This window comes from Corythoichthys intestinalis, chromosome 12 (genome assembly GCF_030265065.1).
Source record: "Corythoichthys intestinalis isolate RoL2023-P3 chromosome 12, ASM3026506v1, whole genome shotgun sequence".
NCBI classification, from domain to species: domain Eukaryota; kingdom Metazoa; phylum Chordata; class Actinopteri; order Syngnathiformes; family Syngnathidae; genus Corythoichthys; species Corythoichthys intestinalis.
In genome coordinates, this window is record NC_080406.1 from 19,844,303 (window position 1) to 19,868,147 (window position 23,845).

The 23,845-nt window shown below is 40.2% G+C and overlaps 1 protein-coding gene across 2 annotated transcripts in view; it reads left to right on the forward strand.

Annotated features, from left to right (window-relative positions):
- The window catches only part of LOC130926754 (unconventional myosin-X-like), a 154,246-nt gene that overhangs the window by 60,353 nt on the left and 70,048 nt on the right, over positions 1–23,845 (forward strand). For both annotated transcript variants that reach the window (XM_057851915.1, XM_057851914.1), the window contains 9 exons: positions 1,725–1,825; positions 1,983–2,049; positions 5,243–5,335; positions 8,972–9,040; positions 10,061–10,143; positions 10,213–10,321; positions 16,848–16,928; positions 23,193–23,317; positions 23,424–23,538. In XM_057851915.1, the coding sequence (XP_057707898.1) occupies positions 1,725–1,825; positions 1,983–2,049; positions 5,243–5,335; positions 8,972–9,040; positions 10,061–10,143; positions 10,213–10,321; positions 16,848–16,928; positions 23,193–23,317; positions 23,424–23,538 (843 nt within the window). The remainder of the gene's footprint in view (positions 1–1,724; positions 1,826–1,982; positions 2,050–5,242; positions 5,336–8,971; positions 9,041–10,060; positions 10,144–10,212; positions 10,322–16,847; positions 16,929–23,192; positions 23,318–23,423; positions 23,539–23,845) is intronic.

Here is a 23,845-nt window from a genome sequence, read left to right on the forward strand (position 1 = left end):
TCGCACCTGAGTATAAGTCGCACCAGCCATAAAATGCCCAACGAACAGGAAAAAAACATATATAAGTCGCACCGGAGTATAAGTCGCATTTTTGGAGGAAATTTACTTGACAAAATCGAACAAATAGAACAGATATGTCATCTTGAAAGGCAATTTAAAATAAAAATACAATAGAGAACATGCTGAATAAGTGTATAGTATAATAATGTCACATGATGCATGAACAACGAAATGCGAACATGGCCGCTATGTTATCATAACATACGTAGCTATTAAAAGTTATTCAGATAATTATAGCATAAAGAACATGCTAACAAGTTTACCAAACCATCAGTATCACTCCAAAACACCAAAAAAACATGTGAAATGATATAATAATCGTATAATAGTCGTTCCAAAGTATAAGTCGCACCCCCAGCCAAACGATGAAAAAAAACGACTTATAGTCCGAAAAATACGGTACCCAAAATATACCTCCCAAATTTCTTTCCTATCTGTACTCGAATAACCGAGGATTAGCTATTTTAGTTTGTGTCTTCCTCACCAAGAAGAATCATAATAACAAAGCAAGCGAGCTCTTGAGTCCTCCCACCAGGCGGTCTACATGCATCTGTAAAATGACACATTACAAAAATAGTGTCACATGACAGGGTAAATCAAACTAATATTAGGAAAATATGATAAATATTATAAGAAAAAATGTATAAATTAACAATGAAAATTTGGGGGATTACAAGAAAAATATCAATTTTATACAGTACTTAACTCATTCAGTCCGAGCCATTTTCACCGGTGCAACCCCCTTCGCTCCCGGCCGTTTTACTGGATTTTGACTGCTATATAAACATGGAGCCCACCAAAACAAAGATTAGACTCTCTTCTTTCAGCAGGAAAAAAAAATTAGTTCATATCTTTTTCCATTCGTTAGAAATCAGCATTAGAAAATAGCTTAGTTTGAGCAATTTTCCAATTTCTGATGAAAAAACAGAGAACTTAAGCTTTTTGTGAAAGCATACATTTCAAACATAACTTTTACTTTAACACAGCTATTTTTGCTTTAGTTACATCCCAAACATCTGAATGTTTTTGTTTTACAAAATAACATAAACAACAAGACAAATAGAGCTTTTGATAGCAAAGTAACTATTTACACATAACTAACTGAGAGATGACGCTGTTGTGGCCGCGACAGCCGGGGTAAACTTTTCCCTCATCGCCGCCTGTTTCTGCACGGCGATTAGCACGGAGTCAACAGCATCGTCCGCTGCACTGGTGGTCCCGGTCGTTCAGCTCGGTCGTTCAGCTCGGTCATCCAGCGCTTGGCATCCCGGGCGTCCTCCCGGTTGTACTGCTCGGTCCTCCTCCGCCTGGCATGCTGGACGTCCATTCGTTGAATCGTGTTGCAGGTCTTACCAAATGCGCTACTGCCCTCCAGTGGCCAGTTTTATTGCTTTAAAATGGATTTTCAGCGTTGTGCTTTGGAGCTAAGTTGAATCAGAACCCAGAGATGTCTCTTGTGGAAAAAAAATGTAAAAGACGTATAAATACGGGACACTAAAAAAATTAAAAATTGAACGTATTTATACGTTTTTGGGAGCAAATGAGTTAACGTTTAAAAATAAAAGTCTTTCCATGAGGATTTCTTCTGGAAAAAAAGATCTTTTCATACATGCTACACTGTAATATTTCTTCCTATTCATCCATACTGCCATTGTATTGTACAGGTGAACCGTTTCGAGCAGTTCAACATCAACTATGCAAACGAAAAGCTCCAGGAGTATTTCAACAAGCACATCTTCTCGCTGGAACAGTTGGAATACAACAGGTAGCAATGTGTTTGTTTCCCCACAGTGACAAGCAGTTGTTTTCTTAGGCAAGAATGAAGCAGGAATTGACTCGTGGCTCATTTCATCATGTGTTCTCAATGAGGCCATTGTACAACTTTTAGTTTATTTACAGTGTTTGTACCTTTGCCCTGGCAGGGAGGGCATCCAGTGGGAGGCCATTGACTGGATGGATAACGCGGAGTGTCTGGATCTTATTGAGAAGGTACACTTTTTTATCTTTACTACGCTCTAGGGATGGATATTATTTAACTCATTGGCTGCCATTGACAACAATTGACATCCAATCTATTGGAACTAGTAGGGCTGGGAGGGACTGACTGCCAGCCCTCCCAGTTAAACAAAATAGGACGTCCATTAGTTCTGCAATGATTAATCGATTAACTCGAGTAATTCCATTAGGAAAAAGATTTGAATTAAATTTTGCTGCTTCGAGTTTTCGTTTAATTAAAGTGGCGCTGTAATGGTTCGTTTTGAAAGTGTTTGCATGTAGCACCGATACCATTTTTTGGCACCGATACTGATACATGGCTTTGTAGTATCGGCCAACACCATACCGATACCATATACTGTATACTACTGTATTAGGGCTGTCAAAATTATCACGTTAACGGGCGGTAATTAATTTTTAAAAATTAATCACGTTAAAATATTTGACGCAATTAACGCACATGCCCCGCTCAAACAGAGTAAAATGACAGCACAGTGTCATGTCCACTGGTTACTTGTGTTTTTTGGTGTTTTGTCGCCCTCTGCTGGCGCTTGGGTGCGACTGATTTTATGGGTTTAAGCACCATGAGCATTGTGTAATTATTGACATTAACAATGGCGAGCTACTAGTTTTTGATTGAAAATTTTACAAATTTTATTAAAATGAAAACATTAAGAGGGGTTTTAATATAAAATTTCTATAACTTGTTCTAACATTTATCTTTTAAGAACTACAAGTCTTTCTATCCATGGATCGCTTTAACAGAATGTTAATGTTAATACTATTTTGTTGATTTATTGTTATAAAAAACAAATACAGTACTTATGTACAGTATGTTGAATGTATATATCCGTCTTGTGTCTTATCTTCCATTCCAACAATAATTTACAGAAAAAAATGGCATATTTTATAGATGGTTTCAATTGTGATTAATTACGATTAATTAATTTTTAAGCTGTGATGAACTCGATTAAAAATTTTAATCGTTTGACAGCCCTACACTATATATATACTGTATATGGATGTCCCTTTTTTTTTTCGTCGCCTGTACGGCTTTGGGCGCGGGGGGGCGGGGGGGGCGTCCCTTATTTCTATTTCTGAAAGGTGGCAACCCTACTTTTGAAACAGATCTCAAATTAGTGTGGCATTTCAATAAAGGTAAAGTAGATGAAATGAGCTGTCCAGGGTTTGTTGCTCCAGTCCAGCTCTGTTTCTCTTGGTAGCAGTTGCTGCTGTTGTAGCCTCAAACTCTTTGTGTTCGTTCACGTTTTGTCTTCAAATGTTTTATCAGGTTTGAGGTATTGAAACGGGCCGATTTAACTCCACCTCTCTAAAATTTCAGGCCGCAAATCTTGCATGTAGCCATTGTACTTGACAGAGATTATAAACTGAAATATTTCCAGACCGCCGACATTTTCCTCTCGTAGTTTGTTTCTCCTACATATGAAAAAGATGCCCCGGCGTTGGTTAAGAGCGGCTATTGGCCCGCTCTCATTGGTCTGGAACAGGCCAACAGCGATAGCTGCTTGACATGCAAAGTGATCAGGTGTCATCACACAACTGTGAGTGCAGTGAGTGTCAGGAGAAAAAAAAAAACTGCAGTCAAGTGTTATAGTAGTAATACTGGATCAGTAAATGGTATCGGCGCCCTCTTTGTTGGTACTCGCCGATACCGATACCACAATTTTGGGCCGGATCAGCCCCCCTTGCCGATACTGGCATCGGTGCATCTTTAGTGTTTCGTTTCATTGATTCGGGTGGATACACTGCTCTCTAGTGGCGACATTGAGTACAACATAACTCATTTCACATAGCTGAATTCAGCTGCTCCCTGTTAAGACCAAATTAGGCTAGGTTTTTGTTTGAGCAAATATTTTTTAATGCATTTGAAATTTAGTTTATTGTCATATTTAGCTGTTTTTTTGTGGGAATATGTGTTTGAACCATTTGTTAAGAGTATTTAAATTTTTTTTTTTAAAAACGTTAACATTCAGCCTTTAAGCTAGCGGGCTTTTGCTATGTAAGTTAGCCAATTGTTCTTTTGTTGTACTACAGTAGGTCCTCATTTATTTATTTATTTTTTATCCCATTTGAGGCTCAGCTCAGGTATTTTAATCTTCTATGTTCCTTATCTGATTACTCGATTATTCAAACTAATTAGTTCATCGATTAATCGACTACTAAAATAATCAATAGCTGCAGCCCTCATGTCCATCGCCATCAATTGCAGCTATTGAGTTACATAAGGGTCTTTCACGAAATCATCATTTGGGTTAAGGTTGACATGTTTTCTCTTTATTGGCACTTGAAGAGTTCAAATCAATCGGAGTGATTGGCAATTGTATCGAACACCATAATTGACACTGATTGAAAGTATCTGGATACGAATGCACGAGTTTTGAATGTGTATGAATGTGTTTGAACTTGTTTAAATGTTGCTTTCAAATGGAGTTCCAAACAAAAAAGAAAACACTTTGAGAGCAGATTTCTGCCTAAGCAGCCAAATGCAAGTGTCTTTATATTTCTGACCCCTATGACCTTTGACCCTTTGTCTTCTCTTTATACCAAAATAGTCTTATCTGTTATCAAGTTTATGGCGAAATTCCTTTTCTCTCCTCTGTGATATTTGACCTTATTAACCCAAAATTGAATCACCTCTTCCGTTTCATATTACAAAGATATCCTGCAAATCTTATAATTCCTTTATTCGTTCTTGAGTTAACTTGAACACAAACAGACAGGCGGAACCGAATGGATAATCTGAGCCTCCTGTATAGGTTTCACCTACTAGCGGAGGTAATAAATGATGAACCTTATTCACACACAAGCGAGAAAAATGAACTGCTTACAAGGTCAATTGAAACTCTACCTTGATTTTGAACACTATTTATTTGAAACATGGGCCTTTCCATAGACATTATTATTACATTATGAAGTCTATGGCTTTCCTATTAATTTGGGAAATTAGGTTAAATTAAATTAAAAATGACAAAATTAAATTAAACCACTAGACCTGTGTTCATCTGAAAGATTTTTTCCCCCCCTATTCCTTTCTGCACCTTTTTTATTAAAAAAAAGACTTAGTGGCAATGAAAACAGGACAAAGAACATCTTATGTTTGTCAGAGTTAGAACAGTGATTGGTTGTATTAAGTAGGTGTTTGACCTTCTGTCATCTCTCCTTTTAGAAACTGGGCATGTTGGCTCTTATCAACGAGGAGAGTCGCTTCCCCAAAGGCACGGACTACACCCTCTTGGAGAAACTGCACAGCCGTCACGCTGTGAGTCGGCACGCAAAAACGCACGTCCATCTTTTCTGCATCTTTCACGCTTTACCAGCCGCCAACAAACACGCACGCAATGACGTAAAATGATCCAGGGGACCTTGGGAGTGTAAAATTGCCTGTCGCCAGGTTGAACGTACGCTCTCACACCCTCCTCTGGGCTCGCACTCGCATGCGAAGGAAACAATGTTGAAATGTGAGCAGCCTTTCACTAAGCCTCATCAGCTTTGTGCGCACAAAAAAGTCTGTTCAAAGACCGAAAAGGTAGTGCCACAAAGTGCCGGATGCCTAATCTCTGCCTCTTTTAAACAAACCTATTCAATTTGTTGAGCATTTTTTCCCCTTTATCAAATGTGTTGTCTATTTTTTTATCACCCCAAACTTCATTATAGTCAAACTTAAAGGTGCTATGAAATTGTGAGCAGAATAGAATAGAATGGCTTTATTCTCATTACACAAAGTGTTAAGAGATTAAAAAAAAATAGAAATGAGTCCACTAATGAAATTTAAATGTACGTAGAAAACTAATTTGGTACTCAAATCAGGCATAGTTATTCCACCCAAAACAATGCACAAGGGTACGCCCACTTTTTTTCAGCAATTCTGGTTGTGACATCAAAACTGGAATTGATGATCATGCCTAGCTCTCTAGTGCTGCGCTAGCCACTGTTGTTTTTGTCTTTTGAATGATAATACTTATTAGTCTTAGTCATATTTTAATCATTTCAAAATCTGTCTTGGTCTAGTTTTTGTTGACGAAAACTAATTTTGTCTAGTTTTAGTCGATGTTTACTCAATATTTTCGTCTGTAAAATTACAAAGTTTCACTCCAAAAATAAATAAATAAATAAAGGTTTCCAACTTTTTCGAATGAACATTGACACACGAGCACATATTGTAGCATCTACAAATCTATCTCGTGATAATACACACTTTCAATCAATTACACCCACTTGGCTGGCATGAACTGTATGTAAAACAAAAAGTTGTCTGAGAATTTAAGAGGACGCTCGCCATTAGCAATAGCCTAATGCTAACGCCAACGTGAATGGTATGCCAACGCTACGAGTTACATTTAGTGTGTGATGATCACTCAGAACAGACCTTTATAGGCTAAAGCAACATTGCATATTCTCTTTCGCCAAGATAAGAAGACAAATCTTACCGTGTGTGTCTCAAAACAAACAAGGAGGAGACTGGAGAGCACAATAGTTAAGTTGGGGTGGCGCAGCACATCACATGAGTGACACAACCACAAATAACTACACATAAAAAGTCACACATTGTGAACATGTGACGGAAACTATGGCACATTTTCGTCTCGTTATCGTCTCATCAGACGAAAACTGGCATTCTAGTTGTCATGTTATAGTCTCCCAAGACACGTTTTAGCACGTTATCGTCTGGGTGTGATATCATATTCTGTTGGGAGATTGTTTAGTAGGCTGGTCCAAGGCAGCTGAGGAAGTAAGACTACTGAGCTGGCCATTTCTGTCTTTATTTTTGATTGATTTGTGTGAAAAATATAGTCCGCTAACATTTTAAAGTCACTTGCTGTAATATTTCATATTTCACCTTTAAAAGCTGTCTAGAAAACTAGAGCTATCCTGATCACCTATTTTTGCACATGAGTCCAAGTCACAACCACACAATGCACATTGTTTTTTTTTTTTTCCTGTTTGAACAAAACAATCCCAAGATATCATATAAAAGGGTTACTAGTGCAGCAGTGGTTTAAACCATTTATTTATTTATTATTCCACTTGAATTGTGTGGTTGCAAACAAGTTGCGTTTGGTGATAGCGTTTTAAATAAATGAACTATCGTAATTTTCGGACTATAAGCCGCTACTTTTTTTTGTTCATTTTGAATCATGCGGTTTATAGTCCAGTGCGGCTGATTGGTTGATATATTTGGGTTAATAGGTAACTCTTTATTTGACAGCGGCGTCATAAGACTGTCATAATTATGACATGACACTGTCATGGGCATTACTGAATGCTTATGACAGATGTCATTAAGTGTCATCCGGCAAATTATTTCATTAACCCCATTTATTTCCAGCTCGGATCTTTTACATCCATTCAAAAGTCAGATAATTTGCCGGATAACACTAAATGACATCTGCAGGGGTGAAAGTGGGCCAGAACGGTCAGGAACGCAGTTCCGGTAGAAGATTCAGAGCCGGAACGCAGTTCCGGTATAAGATTTAGGGCCGGAACACTGTTCTAGTATACGGTGCTTTGATTACGAAAATATGAAAGCAACTGTCAAAATGCTCTGTAAAAAAAAAATAAATACATATCTCCAAGAAGAAAAAATCTACCAACATCAGATTTACATACACAAGTGTTAACAACAAGCATAATAAAGGGCTTGTGTAGCGTAATCCGTTTCCACCGATATTTATTATTTATTTTATTCCACGGACGGCATGGAGGTTTCCCCAGCTGCTGCAGTTATCTGAGTCTGACGATGTCAACTCACGTAAATCTGCGAATGCATGCAGCAAAGCAAAACGCCTGGACTCATTTATCCGTTCAATTGGCTGACATACTGACATGTGATCACTAGAGATAGTTAGCTCTGATTGGTTCAAACGTGCATGTTTTTTGAAACGGCAAAACAAAACAAAAACAAAAAAAAGTTTGTTGAATTGATGCGACAAAAAAGTCAGTGTGCACTTTGGACTTATATTTGTTCATTTATGTTAGGTTACTTATTCATTTCCTTAAGATTTAAAAATGTCAATGTTTGCGCGATTTTCAAACAATATTCCATTTCACTCTGCATAATATAAGTCATTTGTACTTATTTTTCTGAATGTATGTTACTTATATCTTTATTATGAAAAAAAAAGTAATTATTTACATTAACTTGAATTTTAATATACATCCTGTGTTCTTAAGTAGTTAAAATTGAGATTTGGCATTTAGTATGTGAGGAAATGAGGGAAAATAAAAATTAAGAGATGGAGGTCGGGGTTATTGCTGTTTTTGTTAAGTTTTATTTTGCAAATCATTGAAAAAATATAATTTTGAATGAAAATCAGTTTTGGTTTCCACTTCAGTAGTTTTGAAACCCCCCCCCAGACAAAAAAAAGACCAAAAAAATTCCGTGGCAACCTTCACGTCGGGGAGTTCCGGCAAGAAATTCTAACCACTTTCACCCCTGGACATCTGTGACAATGTCATGTCATAATTATTGTGTAATGACATTCTTACGGCACCATTGTCAAACAAAGTGTTAGTAAATAAAATAAATAGCAATTAATGAAACAACTAGAGCAGTAACTGAAGAAATAATTAGCACAGAACATGAATTTTGATTGTTATTTACATCTGTAGCACTGCAGTGCATGCTAGGAGGCATGTTGGACAACAACAGTGTTGACAGCAAGTGGCAGGAGAGGTTGACTGTCTCCCCTAAGGGAGCAGTGATGGCCAAATGAAGCTTCTTGAAGCAATTGGTTCAAGGCTTCATGGTGGTTCATTTGGAATTATGACAGTCGTATGATGCCGCCATCAAATAAAGTGTTCACTAGTTAATATCTTTTGGTGTAAATATCCCATAATACAGTGAGCTCACTTTACCATACCTTCCATACTGAATGTCCCTCACCTCTCTTGTCAGGCAAACTCATACTATGTGAAGCCCAGAGTGAACGACAACCAGTTTGGGATTAAGCACTACGCTGGGGAGGTAAAGTACACAAACACATGTATATTTAGTTAAGTGAGTCGCGGGGTGAAAGCCCTTTGAATTTAATACAGTAGATAAGGGCAAATATGACTGCGACACATGTGGTATGACAAACACTGTAGTGTCCTCCGTGTGCGTGAGCGAGGCATCGCGGTCACAAGCCTAGCACGGATGCTTATGTTAATGACTTCATCCACAGAGGATTTCCCCCTCCCCGAGCTCACCCCTTTCCAACCGTCCCGTCTTCCATTGCGCACTGCTCCATCATTTTTGTTTGTTAGATTGTTGTCATGTCACTCGAGGAAATTACTGCATCCTTCCCTCACTGATTGAATTATTTGTCTTCTGCCTTACCCTGAGGTTTCAACTTTAACACAAAGATGCAGTCTTGGAGCAGACAGTGTATTCATACATAGTGTTGCACTGAACCTATTAGGTATATCATAATTCTCTCCTCTTACAAGATTTTGTTGTCAAATTGACAATTGCTTGTAATTAAATCCAGTGAACTTTAAAGCAACACACAGAGGAGTTCTCTGTGAATTGTAAATGACGGCGCATCAGTATGGATCTCAAGGCAGACCCCTCCAGCCAAGTGGGGGAACGAGGGATTGTGGGCTTGTTATTGGATTATGCTGCTCGCACACACATCTCCTCTTGTTCTCAACAAAGTGTTTCTGTGAGCGTCCACGTACAGTTTAGAGTGCGTGTGTGGGTTCAAATAATCATCTTTATTTTAATCATGGTACATTACTGTGGTTCCGGGTGCAAACAGCGGTGGAATGCTGCGTTGCTAAGGCCCGACTAACCTCACATGTGACTGCATTAACAAACACTGGCCGCTCCCCTGTGCGTGTCGTTGTAAAGAAGGTGACTGAAACAGGAATTCACAAGTTTGTACTATACACTGAACTGTCTTTCTGCAACTGTAAATTCAAGATGGTGATGCTAATGGGGTTTGGTTGCTTGTATTTTTCCCCTCCACTTTTAAAACAAATATAAAACATGTTTTTGCTTTAGGTGCTTTACGATGCACGCGGCATCCTGGAAAAGAACAGGGACACATTCAGGGACGACATATTGTTTATTCTCAAAGACAGCAGGTAAAGACCTTTTTCGCAAGCAATCTTGTTTTAACTGTCACATGCGACAAATCAAGTGTGTGTCACTAGAGTCGACTTCATCTACGACTTGTTCGAGCGAGTGGGAAGCAGAAATGGAGAAGAGACCATGAAGATGGGCACGGCTCGACGCAAGCCCACTGTCAGCTCTCAATTCAGGGTTGGTATGGATATACGTAGTATAGTAACTTCTTTTTTTTTTTTTTATTTAGTGATCTAGCGCACCTACCAGTCCCGCCCCCTCAGTTGCATCATTTTGGCTACATACAAATAATCTTAAGGCCAGATGTCTGTGCAATAGATAACATGAGACAGAAATGGTTATTGTAATTTACACACTATAAAGCGCACCTGACTATAAGCCGCACTGCCCAAATTTCCAAAAATTAAAAAAAAAAAATCCACATAACCACAGGTGTCCATGTCTTAATACAAGATATGGCATGTTAGACAGAAACATTTGATTGAACACAAATATTTTTTTATATACCAAACTAACATCAACATGGCAAGTTGCGTCCTCTTCATTCTAATGCAGGTGCCTGTTAGAGGTGGGAATCCTCAGTCACCTCATGGTTCGATTCGATTACGATTTAGACGCTACGACTCGATTATAAATTGATTATTGATGCACAACAACAAATTTTGCTGTACGAGGGAGAGGCGTGTGCGCCTTTTTGGGGTTTCAAAAGGTTCCCATTCACCGGTGGATATTGGCCAAAACCATGGGACTTATGAGGAAGTGAGTAAACATCGTGTTTTGTATTATGTCAAATACTTGGATCATTTTAATATGTAGGTGGCTTGCATTTTGTGGCTGACATGCTCCTTGTCCCCTCGGCCGATGACCGGCGGCCACATATCCCCCCGCCTGGAGAGCACTATACTTGGTTGATTGCCCTCTTCATGTGCCCGGTGTTCAGTCAAATTTTCCAACCAATCAGAAATTGCAACTTTGTGTTAAAAATAGCCGCAAATACAGCAATTACAAAGTAAACACTACAAACTTTCTTTAAATAAAGGACTACTTTCATTTGATCATGGATGGGCATGTAAAAAGCTCTCCTCATACAGATATTGTCATGTTAGCTGCATAAAAACTGCAGCCGCCCTCCAATGAGTCTCTCGCTGTTTACGACTTCGCCATGTAGTAAAGCATTATTTTGCCATATTCGTGTTAACCATTTGGCAGCTACACGCTCCTCCGACGTCGGCCGGTTTGTTCGGCGGTCATTGTACACCTGCTTCCCGCAAACGAGCCCTCTGCCCTCAGCGGGGGAACGACGAGCTCTAACTTGTTCGCCGCCGAACGGGTTGCCGATCGGCGAAGACAAACGACAACCCAGTCGTCATGTGAAATGATCCGGGCTAATTATGTGTGATTTTCCCCTTCGAAGACTTTGAAACAATACTCGGTTCGGGTTAGCATGTCGGCTAGCTGTCACGCTAGCTGTCACGCTAGCCGACATGCTAGCTGTCACATGTTTGTGTACATTCTCCGAAGCCGGGGAAGGGAAATGACATAAGCCCGACTTAGGTGGCATAAAATATCGTTCGGGAAGTGCGACAGTAAAGGTGAAGTCGACAGTTTTGACCATTATGGAGTAATTTTGTCATGTCGTCCTGAATAAATGCATTTTTATTATTTCATATTCTATTTAGCACAAGACTGTTATTTGTCATGACCATGCCATTTATTTAGCCATTGGGGAAAAAATACTTGGATAAAAAGAATATCCTGTAAAAATATTGGAGTAGAGAGATTGAAACAATGACATTTTGTGGCTCTCTTCGTCGCGTTTCCTCGTTCTGAATAATTCCCCCTCAATGGGCTGCATACTAAATCAGATGAAATCGAGACTCCGCTGACGTCATCCACCTGTTGGGGATGCTAGAGCCCTATAATGGTAGGCGTGGCTAACCGGCAGATTAAAAGACTAATTTCTCGTCATCTGCGCTTTGCTAAATTGTTGTATATAGTCGAATCCTCTCAAACTATGATTCTAATTCACATAATAATGCTATTTAAGTTGTTAAAGTTATTTTAGTGGTTAAAATTGCTCCAGTTATTCCTATTATTATTTCCCTTCGTCTACTATCGACATGTGAAAGTTTTAAAACTGTTTCATCATTTAAAAATAGATTCATGTCAAGATTTTGCCGATTTAGGAGTATTTTAGATAAAACGTTAGTTAGGTTTGCTCGGAAAGTTCACTACAACAAAGCCTTCCTGAGAAGTCTACTGCTTTAAGATGGCGGCTGTTTAGTAACACCGGCGAGTCTGTCATTTCACATCTAGTTCAATATACATGTGATATCTACCGTAGCATTATGTGGGCGTAGTTTGTAGCAACTTGGGCGATGTTTGTAGCAACTGGGCGTTCTTTGTTGCAGTTGTCGGCGTTTTTTTACCTAGCGGCATGAGTTGTGGATGTTTACTCTCGGTCCGTTCCTCATTGCGTCCCGAAGACCGCGCTGATTGTGTTTTAGTTCTGCTTTACTTAGCATATTTATATAATCTGAATATAGATGTTTGTGAATCGTTCTCGAATCTTCAGCAGCCGAATCGCGAATGATCTAAAAATCGGAAATTCCACACACCTTTACTGCCAATCAGGGGAGCCATCGACAACAAGTTCAGCCCATGTCCTCTGAGGCACTCTGACACTGTGAAAAACTTTTCAAAACAGGTCACTATATTTATGAAGAATAAAAAATAAAATCCACTCGTACTTCCAAGCTTCCAGTGGCTGAAATTCTCTTAGAAAACCCAATGGTATTTGGTGAACTCAGGACTAATGGCCGTCAATACTAGCCCTATCATAGCAGCTTTCTGTGGCTAGCCGACCTCTTCGTATCCTTTCAAGCACCCATGGCTAGCCATAAACTGTTATTCTGTAATGGCATCAAACATTCGTCGGCAATAAGGCCCTCTGGGTGCTCGTTGAAAACAGCTATTTGGTGCTAGCATAGCGTCCTATCTTCATAGCAAACAGTTGCAGCCAAGATGTCTAATCATCCATTTACCTGAGATGTTTAACCGTCATTGTTTCGCCTAAAATGGTACGTGTGTAGTGGTACAGCGGTGTCTTCTCTTGACAAGATGTAGCCCATAGATCTCAAAAATTGGTTTTGGTTTGGTTTTTGGAACGCTGCCACTAGTTAACGGTGCTTTTGCATTTCTACTCCAATGGTGAGTTGTTGGATATCAACTGAGCGCGTGCAGATACACACGGGAACTAAAAAGTGTTGTTATAATGTAACATTCATGCTAGTTGTAGTTAACGCACATAAACGTGGCAACGTGGTGGCAACGTCGTAATAACACACGGAGGTAAATGAAAACGTGATTTAAAAAAAAATAAATTTTAACGAGAAAACCTGGAACTTTTTTTGTCCCCCAAAAATCCATTAACTCATTCACTCCCAGCCATTTTCACCGGAGCAAGGCCCTTCGCTCCCAGCCGTTTTACTGGATTTTGACTGATTTTGCAAGGCCCAAAGAAAGTTCTTGTCTATTGCTATATAAACATGTAACCTACCAAAAGAAAGATTAGACTCTTTTCTTTTAGCAGAAAAAAAAGTTAGTTCATATCTTTTTCCATTCTTTAGGAATCAGCATTAGAAAATAGCTCGGTTTGAGCAATTTCTCCAAAACGGAGAAATTGAGCTTTTTGTGAAAGCATACATTTCAAACGTAACTTTGACTTTAACACGGCTATTTTTTGCTTTAGTTACATCCCAAACATCTGAATAATGTTTTCCTTTTACAAAATAAAATAAGATAAACAACAAGACAAATAGAGCTTTTGATAGCAAAGTAACAATTTATTTACACATAACTAACTGGAAGATGACGCTGTTCCGGATTCAAAGGCATCGTCCGCTGCTCGGTTGTCCGCCGCCTGGCATCCATTCGGTCGTCTTCCGCCAGTGCCCCAGCCGTGCGGCTTGGCCATTCGTTGCCATTGAATCGGGTTGCGGGTCTTACCAAATGCGCTACTGCCCTCCAGTGGCTAGTTTTATTGCTTTAAAATGGATTTTCACCTTTGTGCTTTGGAGCTAAATTGAATCAGAACCCATAGATGTCTCTTTTGGAAAAAAAAAACGTAATAGACATATAAATACGTCTTTGGGAATAGAACGTATTTATGTATACGTTTTTGGGAGCATTGATTATTAAAGCTGCATGTTTCATATATTCATTCAGTACTTAGTCGTATACATTGAAGAATGGTCATTCTAGGGAAATGACAAAGACTAGCTCATTGTCCTCCATGTAGCACTACTTGTTAGGGTTATTCCACCCCCAGAGTCACACAGAAGATGACAGATAGACATCTTGCAGGATTCTGTCTGTGTATTTAAGATGCAAAAAGAATGGGGAGGATAGATGTATGTGGTTTTGAGTGGAGCAGGAACGAGGGAAGGGGGGGGGGGTCTCTCAGAGTTACTTTGTCCTAACTGCAGTGCAGGGAGAAAGGGGAGCAGGGGAGGATTTGGCCGGCTGCCCAGGCCACAGTTTCTAAAGCCAGAGGGATTAGTGTTGATGGCTGGGCAGAGCGGGGCCAACCAGGGGCCAATCACGCTCAGCTCAGCCAGGCCAGGCTTCGATGGAGACAGCCTGTCTGAGGCGGGGAGGAGAGTAAGGCCGACGCTGCCTGCGCAGTTCAAGGGTCCCCCAATTGTATGGATGTATGCGTGTGTAATTCCGCTGCTTTTGGCGCGAATAAAAACAAGTAGGAAATGTTCCACTTGGATCTGACAAGGGCCAAACCCAAACCCAGTGGAGTGCAAAAAAAGTTGCTTAACAGCCAGACAATTATTGGCCCTTGTCTCTTGTTTATAACATAAGCTGAATTTAACTTTTAACTTCAATCAATTTGCAATTATTCTTCAACCCTTCATAGGCACTCATTTAACTCATTGGTGTCATCGATGGTGCTAGCCGTACCATCCAAATGATCGCGGACAGCCCTCCCAGTCAAAATGCAGCGCCATCATTAGCACTGTAAGATTAGCATGGTCGTCTATTGTTTTCAATGGCAAGCAATGAGTTAAGTACTATAAAATGAAAATAAGTAAATCTTTGAGTTTTACTGGAGGCCTTAACTATATAGCATTTCTGTTCCACTTCTCATCATATCAGATACCCTACAAATTTGACTTAAATAGGCTAATCTGTTTTTGCAAAAATTCCTTTTCTGACCTCTGTGGCCTTTGACCTCATTACCCTCAAGTTTAATTACCCTTTCTGCTTCATATTACAGACATGTCAAAGCTTCATAATTCAGCAATGCCGTTATTCGTTCTTGAGTTATCGGGAACAAAAACATACAGACAAACATGCGGAACCGACTACATACCTTCCATAGGTTTCACCTACTGGCGTTGATGGTAATTGAGACCTGACGTCCACAAATGTGGACATAAAATTTAGGTGCTATGTTATGTTTTAGCCTGAGAATTGCAATAAAAACTAATCGAACTGTATTTTATTTTCTTACATTTGACTGCAGTTTTTAATATTCAAGCTACACAGAATATTACAGCGGCGTAAGATAATATTCAATATATTACAGACATTTAAGCTAATATTTGCATAAAAGCACTAAATATATCAAAATTAAACTGTCAGCTCACCTAAACTTGGTTACTTTACATCAAAATGCTGGCAGATAATTTGATATTTTTGTTGTTGTTGTTTTAAGCTAACAAAAAGAAAAGTTGTAAAAATCTTGAGTTTCTCAGGAGGATAGCGCCATTTCCTTCCTGAAAACTAGAAATGGGTTAATGATGAAAGCTCCCTGTTAAGCAGTTACTGTGACTTTACAACATACCGTAATTTTCGCACTATAAGCCGCTACTTTTTCCCCTCATTTTGAATCCTGAATCCTGTCCAGTGCGGCTTATTTGATGATTTTTTGGGGCTCATAGGTAACGTTTTATTTGACAGTGGTGTCATAAGATTGTCATAAGACCGTCATAGTGTTAACATGACACTATCATGGGCATTACTGAATGCTTATGACAGATGTCATTAAGTGCCATCTGTCAAATTATGTCACTAACGCCATTCATGTCCAGCTCAGATCGTTTACATCCATTCAAAAGTGAGATAATTTCCCAGATGACACAAAATGACATCCATCATAAGTATTCATTAAAGCACATGCAAGTGTCATGTCTTAATCATGTTGGTCTTATGGTGCCACTGTCAAATAAAGTGTTACCAAATACCAGAACTAGCGATTAATGAAACAACTAGAACAGTAACTGAGGAAATAATTAGCAAAGAACATGAATTTTGATTGTTATTTACATCAGTCGCGCTGCAAAGGCATGTTGGACGACAACAATGTTGACAGCATTTGGCAGCAGAGGTTGACTGTCTCCCCAAGGGAGCAGTGATGGCCAAATGAACCTTCTTGAAGCAATGAAGTTTTGCAGCCAATTGGTTCAAAGCTGCATGGTGGTTCATTTGGTCATATGATGTCGCTGTAAAAAAAAAAATTACCGGGTAATATCGCGTGTATTATGAAATAAACATGCTTTTTCGTGTCACAGGCACTTTAAACATCTTAAAATGCTGCTGTCTCTTAGCTACAGAATATAAGATGCATCCCATTAAAAAAAAGGATTGGTGAAAGTTGACTTGGACTAAAGGAAAACCTTCCGTTTTTCAGGAATCTCTTCATTCCCTAATGGCAACACTAAGTGCCTCCAACCCCTTTTTTGTGCGCTGCATCAAGCCTAACATGGCTAAGGTAAGTCATGCTCATTCCATCTTGCCTGATCAGTTAAGAGTCCTGTTCATTGTTGTCATTACTCAGAGCAACGCAAGTCATTTTACTTTGCGGCAGTACGCCTGACCACTAAGTCATAAAAATGTTGTATTTAATACAAAAACATCCAGGTTATTTGCTTTATGGGTGGATATTTTCAATACTAATAAATGGGCGCCGTTCCCCTCCGGCTCGATGCAAAGACTCCCTTTGTACTCCTGGGCTACGTACCAGCACATTCCAACCACTCCAGCCCTTTTACAGGGGGTCAGAGGTCGCTCCAGCTGCAGCGGTGCTTGGCTGATCTGGCTGCATCAGTGGAATGCCAAAATGAAACCACAGCGGCAGCAGAGCCAGCAAGCGGTTTATTTATTCATCCTCCGTTTCTCCCCTTCCTCTTGACCACATGGCTATAAAATGGGTGATTCAGTTGTCTGATTGGATCCAGCAAATGTCTTTATTGCGTGGGAGAGGGAGCTTGGGGATTGTCTTCTTTTATCAGCTATGTACTTTCCACTCCCTCACACTATCATACATTTACATAAAAAAAAAAAAAAATGGACTGTGCAATAGATCTCTCCATCCATTCATCTTGTCAGAGTTCTCGAGCCAATCCCCAGCTCACTTCGGACGAAAGGCGAACTACTCCCTGAAGTGGTCGCCAGTCAGTCGTAGGGCTCACACAAATGAGAACAATGTCAACAATTCGCACTCACAATCACACCGGGACTGAGTGGGAATTGATCACCCGCTGCCTGCGCTGAAGTCAGGCGAATGTAGCATTATACCATGCAATGCAGTGTTGTTTTTTGCAGCCATTTTAATCTTTGTCTCAGTCTTTCGGACGAAAATATTTATTAGTCTTAGTCCAAAATGTGTTATTCTTTGTCTAGTTTTAGTCGACAATTCTCAAAATGTTTTCTTCTATAGACTAAAGTCTTAGTCCATGAATAAAAGGGGATGGCTGCGGGGTTCAACTCTCCCCCCTGATGACCTCGCCTAGGTATCTTTGAGCAAGATACTGAACCCCACGTTGCTCCTGGTGCTGTGTCACCAATAGGTTGATGAGGATACACTGTAAAGCGCTTTGAGGCAGTGCTTTATTTGTAAATCATAAGGTGCCGAAACGCAAAGTACATATGACAGTGCAGGGATGAGGAGACTGGCACAGGTCCCGGAACATACGCAGAAAATGGTGCTGAAAACAACACGCAAATGCCCACTTGCTATGCTGTGGGACTTACATGCCTCAATTTCAGATAAATATCCATGGTATAAATGTTATGAAAACAATTAACAATTACAGTGTGGCAAATAAGTATTTAGTCAACCACTAATTGTGCAAGATTTCCCACTTGAAAATATTAGAGAGGCATGTAATTGTCAATATGGAATTTATTTGCAAATCATGGTGGAAAATAAGTATTTGGTCAATACCAAAAGTTCATCGCAATACTTTGTTATGTACCCTTTGTTGGCAATAACGGAGGCCAAACATTTTCTGTAACTCTTCACAAGCTTTTCACACACTGTTGCTGGTATTTTGGCCCATTCCTCCATGCAGATCTCCTCTAGAGCAGTGATGTTTTGGGGCTGTCGTTGGGCAACACGGACTTTCAACTCCCTCCTCACCCCGTGGCGTCAAAATGATAACAAGAACGGTGAGCAAAAATCCCAGAATCACACGGGGGGACCTAATGAATGACCTACAGAGAGCTGGGACCACAGTAACAAAGGCTACTATCAGTAATACAATGCGCCACCAGGGACTCAAATCCTGCACCGCGAGACGTGTCCCCCTGCTGAAGAAAGTACACGTCCAGGCCCGTCTGCAGTTCGCTAGAGAGTATTTGGATGATCCAGAAGAGGACTGGGAGAATGTGTTATGGTCAATTGAAACCAAAATAGAACTTTTTGGTAGAAACACAGGTTCTCGTGTGTGGAGGAGAAAGAATACTGAATTCCACTATACCCACTGTGAAGCATGGGGGTGGAAACATCATGCTTTGGGTCTGATTTTCTGCAAAGGGGCCATGACGACTGATCTGTGTAAACGAAAGAATGAATGGGGCCATGTATCGAGAGATTTTGAGTGAAAATCTCCTTCCATCAGCAAGGGCATTGAAGATGAGACGTGGCTGGGTCTTTCAGCATGACAATGATCCCAAAACACAGCCAGGGCAAAAAAGGATTGACTTCGTAAGAAGCATTTTAAGGTCCTGGAGTGGCCTCGCCAGTCTCCAGATCTCAACCCCATAGAAAATCTGTGGAGGGATTGGAAAGTCCATGTTGCCTAACGACAGCCCCAAAACACCACTGCTTGAGAGGAGATCTGCATAGAGGAATGGGCCAAAATACCAGCAACAATGTATGAAAAGCTTGTGAAGTTACAGAAAACGTCTGGCCTCCATTATTGCCAACAAAGGGTACATAAAAAAAGTATTGAGATGAACTATTGGTATTGACCAACTACTTATTTTCCACCATGATTTGCAAATAAATTCTTTAAAAATCAAACAATGTGATTTTCTGTTTTGTTTTTTTTCCACATTCTGTCTCTCATGGTTGAGGTTTACCCATGTTGACAATTACAGGCCTCGCTAATATTTTCAAGTGGGAGAACTTGCACTATTAGTGATTGACTAAATACTTATTTGCCCCACTGTATTTAGGCTATACTCTGCACAGCACTACCAATTGCCCACATAACCACAGGTGGGACTTACAGTACACAGTCCGCAAATAGTTTCTCAACAGGTCTCACTTGTAAAATATAAAAATAAATAAATAAATAAATAAATAATAATAAATCAGAGATTACAAATAACACAAACCCATTCTTTTGAGAGTTTCATCCCCCCGTCTTCTCTGGCCCCAAAGTTCCCACTGCCTTACAAAATATGCAGCCCAAACCCGAATTTCCCATAAGGGTACTGGCATGTTGCTCCAGCTGTTGGTGGTCCACCTGACTGACTGCTGGTGCTGTAATGTGCCCCCACTCCGGGTGGCGCTGAACCTGACCAGCTGCTGCCACCGTAGCAGCCTCCTGCCCCGGCTTGGCTGGCTGTCCATGAACCTGGCTATCTGCTGCGGCGCTAGCCTCCTGCTGCAACCGGTCCTGCCCGTTAGCATTATCGCTGCAGCTGCCCTCATCGCCGGTTGTTGCTTTTTTGACTCGTTTTAAACTATCTTCCTTCTTTTGGAAAAAAAGACAGTAATTGCAACTGTCTTTTTGGAATTTTGAAATGCCATTTGATCCTGGCTGCTTGCTCCACAGATGCCGCAAAGTTGTTGTTGTTTTTTTTCTTTATGTCAGGTGCGTGATTTGTTGGTCCAGCTTTTTAATGCTACACATACAATAAGAAAATATCACACATTGTGAATTTATGACAGAAACTATGGCATATTTTCATCTCGTTCTGATGTCGTCAGACGACAACTGGCATCCGTCTTGTAATGTTTTACCCTCCCAAGACACATTTTCAGCGCGTCATCGTGACGTCATCCTCATGAAAAAATTGTTTGTTGACGAAATATTTTCATTATCGTCATCGTTGACGAAAACAACACTGATGCAATGGAATATGTTTTACATTCCACATGGTCTCCAAATGGACATTTTATATACTGATAAAGTACAGTGGCGTGAAAAAGTATTCGCCGCCTTTCAAATTATCGGTTCCAGGGGCGCAGGTTTGAAAAGGGATGGTAGGGACATAACACTAGCAATTTTTCAGGATGCTGAAATTGTCCCTATCAACTTTTAAGCAACCTTATTTGCATTATATCATGCATTATTATAGTTATATAGATCATTTAGATTGTCTTCCCATATGCTGTAAGGATAGAATTGACCCTACCATTATTCAGTGAATTAAAGTACTTTCATTATGTTCAGACATACATTGACCCCTTTTCACTTGCTGAATGTTTACCCCTCAAGCGCACATTTGATTGCTGATGACTTGATTGACCCCCAACCCACACACACACACACACGCATTCACAGCCCCGACAGAAATTTAACATGCCACCTCCTCCGCCTCCTTCGAAGACGACGGATATTAGAATTTTTTACACCAACAGCAGCCACTGTAAGTAATGTAAAAAAAAACATCAATGTCGTGGAGGTGGGGAACACAACACAATTTTGCTACTGAAAGTCCGACCTGCATCAGAGTTAGCATAACTCTGGGCGGCAGTGGCGCAGTTGGTAGCTCGAGTTGTTCTGGGACCAAAGGGTCAGCGGTTCAATTCCAGGCTACAATTGCCCGCTGTCGAAGTGTCCTTGGGCAAGGCACTGAACCATAATTTGTCCTCAATGGGTTAGCAGCGCCTTGCATGGCAGCAGCGCCATTGCTGTGTGAATTTGCTTTTGGGGACAAAAGCAAATATATTTTTTGTTATGGTTAGTGTATCGTCCCTACCAATATTGAGACCAAACCTACGCCCTTGATCGGTTCACTTAGGTCACCTTCGGCCACTTTCACACATATCGACAATTTAATGTCTTAATTCATAATTTTGGAATGTTGGAGGAAGCCAGAGTACCCCAACAAAAGTCTCGTTAGTACAGATTTAAACTCAGGACTGTGAGGCAGATGTGCGACCAGTTGTTCAGCATGCTGGTATACAATATTTACAGTATATATGGAGCTTTATTTATATAACTAATGAGCGTGGAAACATTTTTGCTGTCATTGGCTCGCGCTCACCTGGCCTGTGGATGGAAACAAGACATGCCTCTGTTTATCTCACAGATTTGCAGGATTACCATCTTCTGATATGCTTACATGCATCCCGACACACACGCATGATTTAAATTCATCCTCCGTCACTGGGAGAAAAGTCGCTGGGAGGCCCGGCTTTGTGCCATGCCAATGTCTCTTTGAGTGGGCCTAAATCCCCAGCGAAAGAGCAGAGTTCAGAGCTCAGAGGAGGAGCTGACCTGACCTGAGTGCGTGGATGTGTGCGTTCAATTATGAGCATGAAAGGGCCTCGCTTCCCTGCATAGAAACATTTGTATGTAATTAGATTGACACCTTTGCGGAATGCCTTGGCTCTTTTTGAGGTCTTATCTGACACTGCGTGCTCTCTGGGTGACAATGGGCCTTCGTGTGGCGGTCTAAAGCGGACAACCATATGCTGATAGACACCAACTGGGGAACAATTCACCAGTCAAGGAATTTATTGAGGGATTAAATGAATTAGCTGTTAAAATTGTAGTGGCCATGTAACAACTACAATTGGCTGCCTCTCACCCAATGTCATGTGGATGAAACTCCAGTACAGACGCAACTGTAACGTGGATAAGTGCTATCGGAAATGGATGGATTGATCCAGTGGAGCAAATAAGTATTTAGTCAACCACTAATTGTGCAAGTTCTCCCACTTGAAAATATTAGAGAGGCCTGTAATTGTCAACATGGGTAAACCTCAACCATGAAAGACAGAATGTGGAAAAAAAAAAAAAACAGAAAATCACATTGTTTGATTTTTTTAAAGAATTATATTTGCAAATCATGGTGGAAAATAAGTATTTGGTCAATACCAAAAGTTCATCTCAATACTTTGTTATGTACCCTTTGTTGGCAATAACGGAGGCCAAACGTTTTTTGCAACTTCACAAGCTTTGTGGACAGGTGTCTTTTATACCGATAATGAGTTAAAACAGGTAACGAGTGGAGCCTCATTAGACCTCGTTAGAAGAAGTTAGACCTCTTTGACAGCCAGAAATCTTGCTTCTTTGTTGGTGACCAAATACTTATTTTCCACTCTAATTCGGAAACAAATTCTTTAAAAATCTAACAATGTTATTTTCTGTTTTTTTTCCACATTCTGTCTCTTATGGTTGAGGTTTACCCATGTTGACAATTACAGGCCTCTCTAATCTTTTCAAGTAGGAGAACTTGCACAATTGGTGGTTGACTAAATACTTATTTGCCCCACGGTACGTAATACAACTGCAATGAGGTGGTGACTTGTTCAGGGCGTACGCCAAAAGTGTACGCCTAAAGCCAGCTGGGATAGACTTCCACTCACCAGCAACAATAACAAGCACAAACAGTATTTAATATGGACAAATTGATGGATGGCCTAAAACATGTAGATTAACTGCCGACTAATCTAGGCCATACCCAAATTGTCTGAGAGTTGAGCTTAACCAGCACTTGAATGAGGAAAATACTCATAGATACGAGAGTGAATTAGTCCCACCTCTGCTAAATTTTCTATTGATCTCCATAGAAAGCCAACCAGTTTGATCCAGATGTTGTCCTGAACCAACTGAAGTACTCCGGAATGCTGGAAACTGTTAAGATCCGCAAAGCTGGATTCCCAGTTCGTCGCTCTTTTAAGGATTTCTATAACAGGTAAGCTACTTATCCAAAGTGAGTCAGGAAACAAATGATGTCCAACGTTGTCCATTGTTGTTTGTGCCCGTACTATATGAAACCATGAGTCTTCTTGTAACCCCAGATACAAGACAATCCTGAAGAACAAAATCCAGATGGAACACGAGAAGGACAGTTGTGTAGAGCTTCTTTCAAGTCATGACCGCACAAAGACAGAATGGCAGCTGGGAAAAACAAAGGTAAAGACTAATGTACTTTTGTTAATCAACTACAGTGGTATGAAAAAGTATCTGAACCTTTTGGAATTTCTCACATTTCTACATAAAATCACCATCAAATGTGGTCAGATCGTTGTCAAGATCACACAGATTAAAATAAAGAGTCTGCTTTAACTAAAATCACCCAAAGATTTAATGGTTTACATATTTTAATGAGGATAGCATGCAAACAATGACAGAAGTTGGAAAATAAGGAAGTGAACCCTCTGCCTAAGGAAACTTAGAGGGCAATTAAAACCAATTTTTACCAACATTTTAAGTCAGGTGT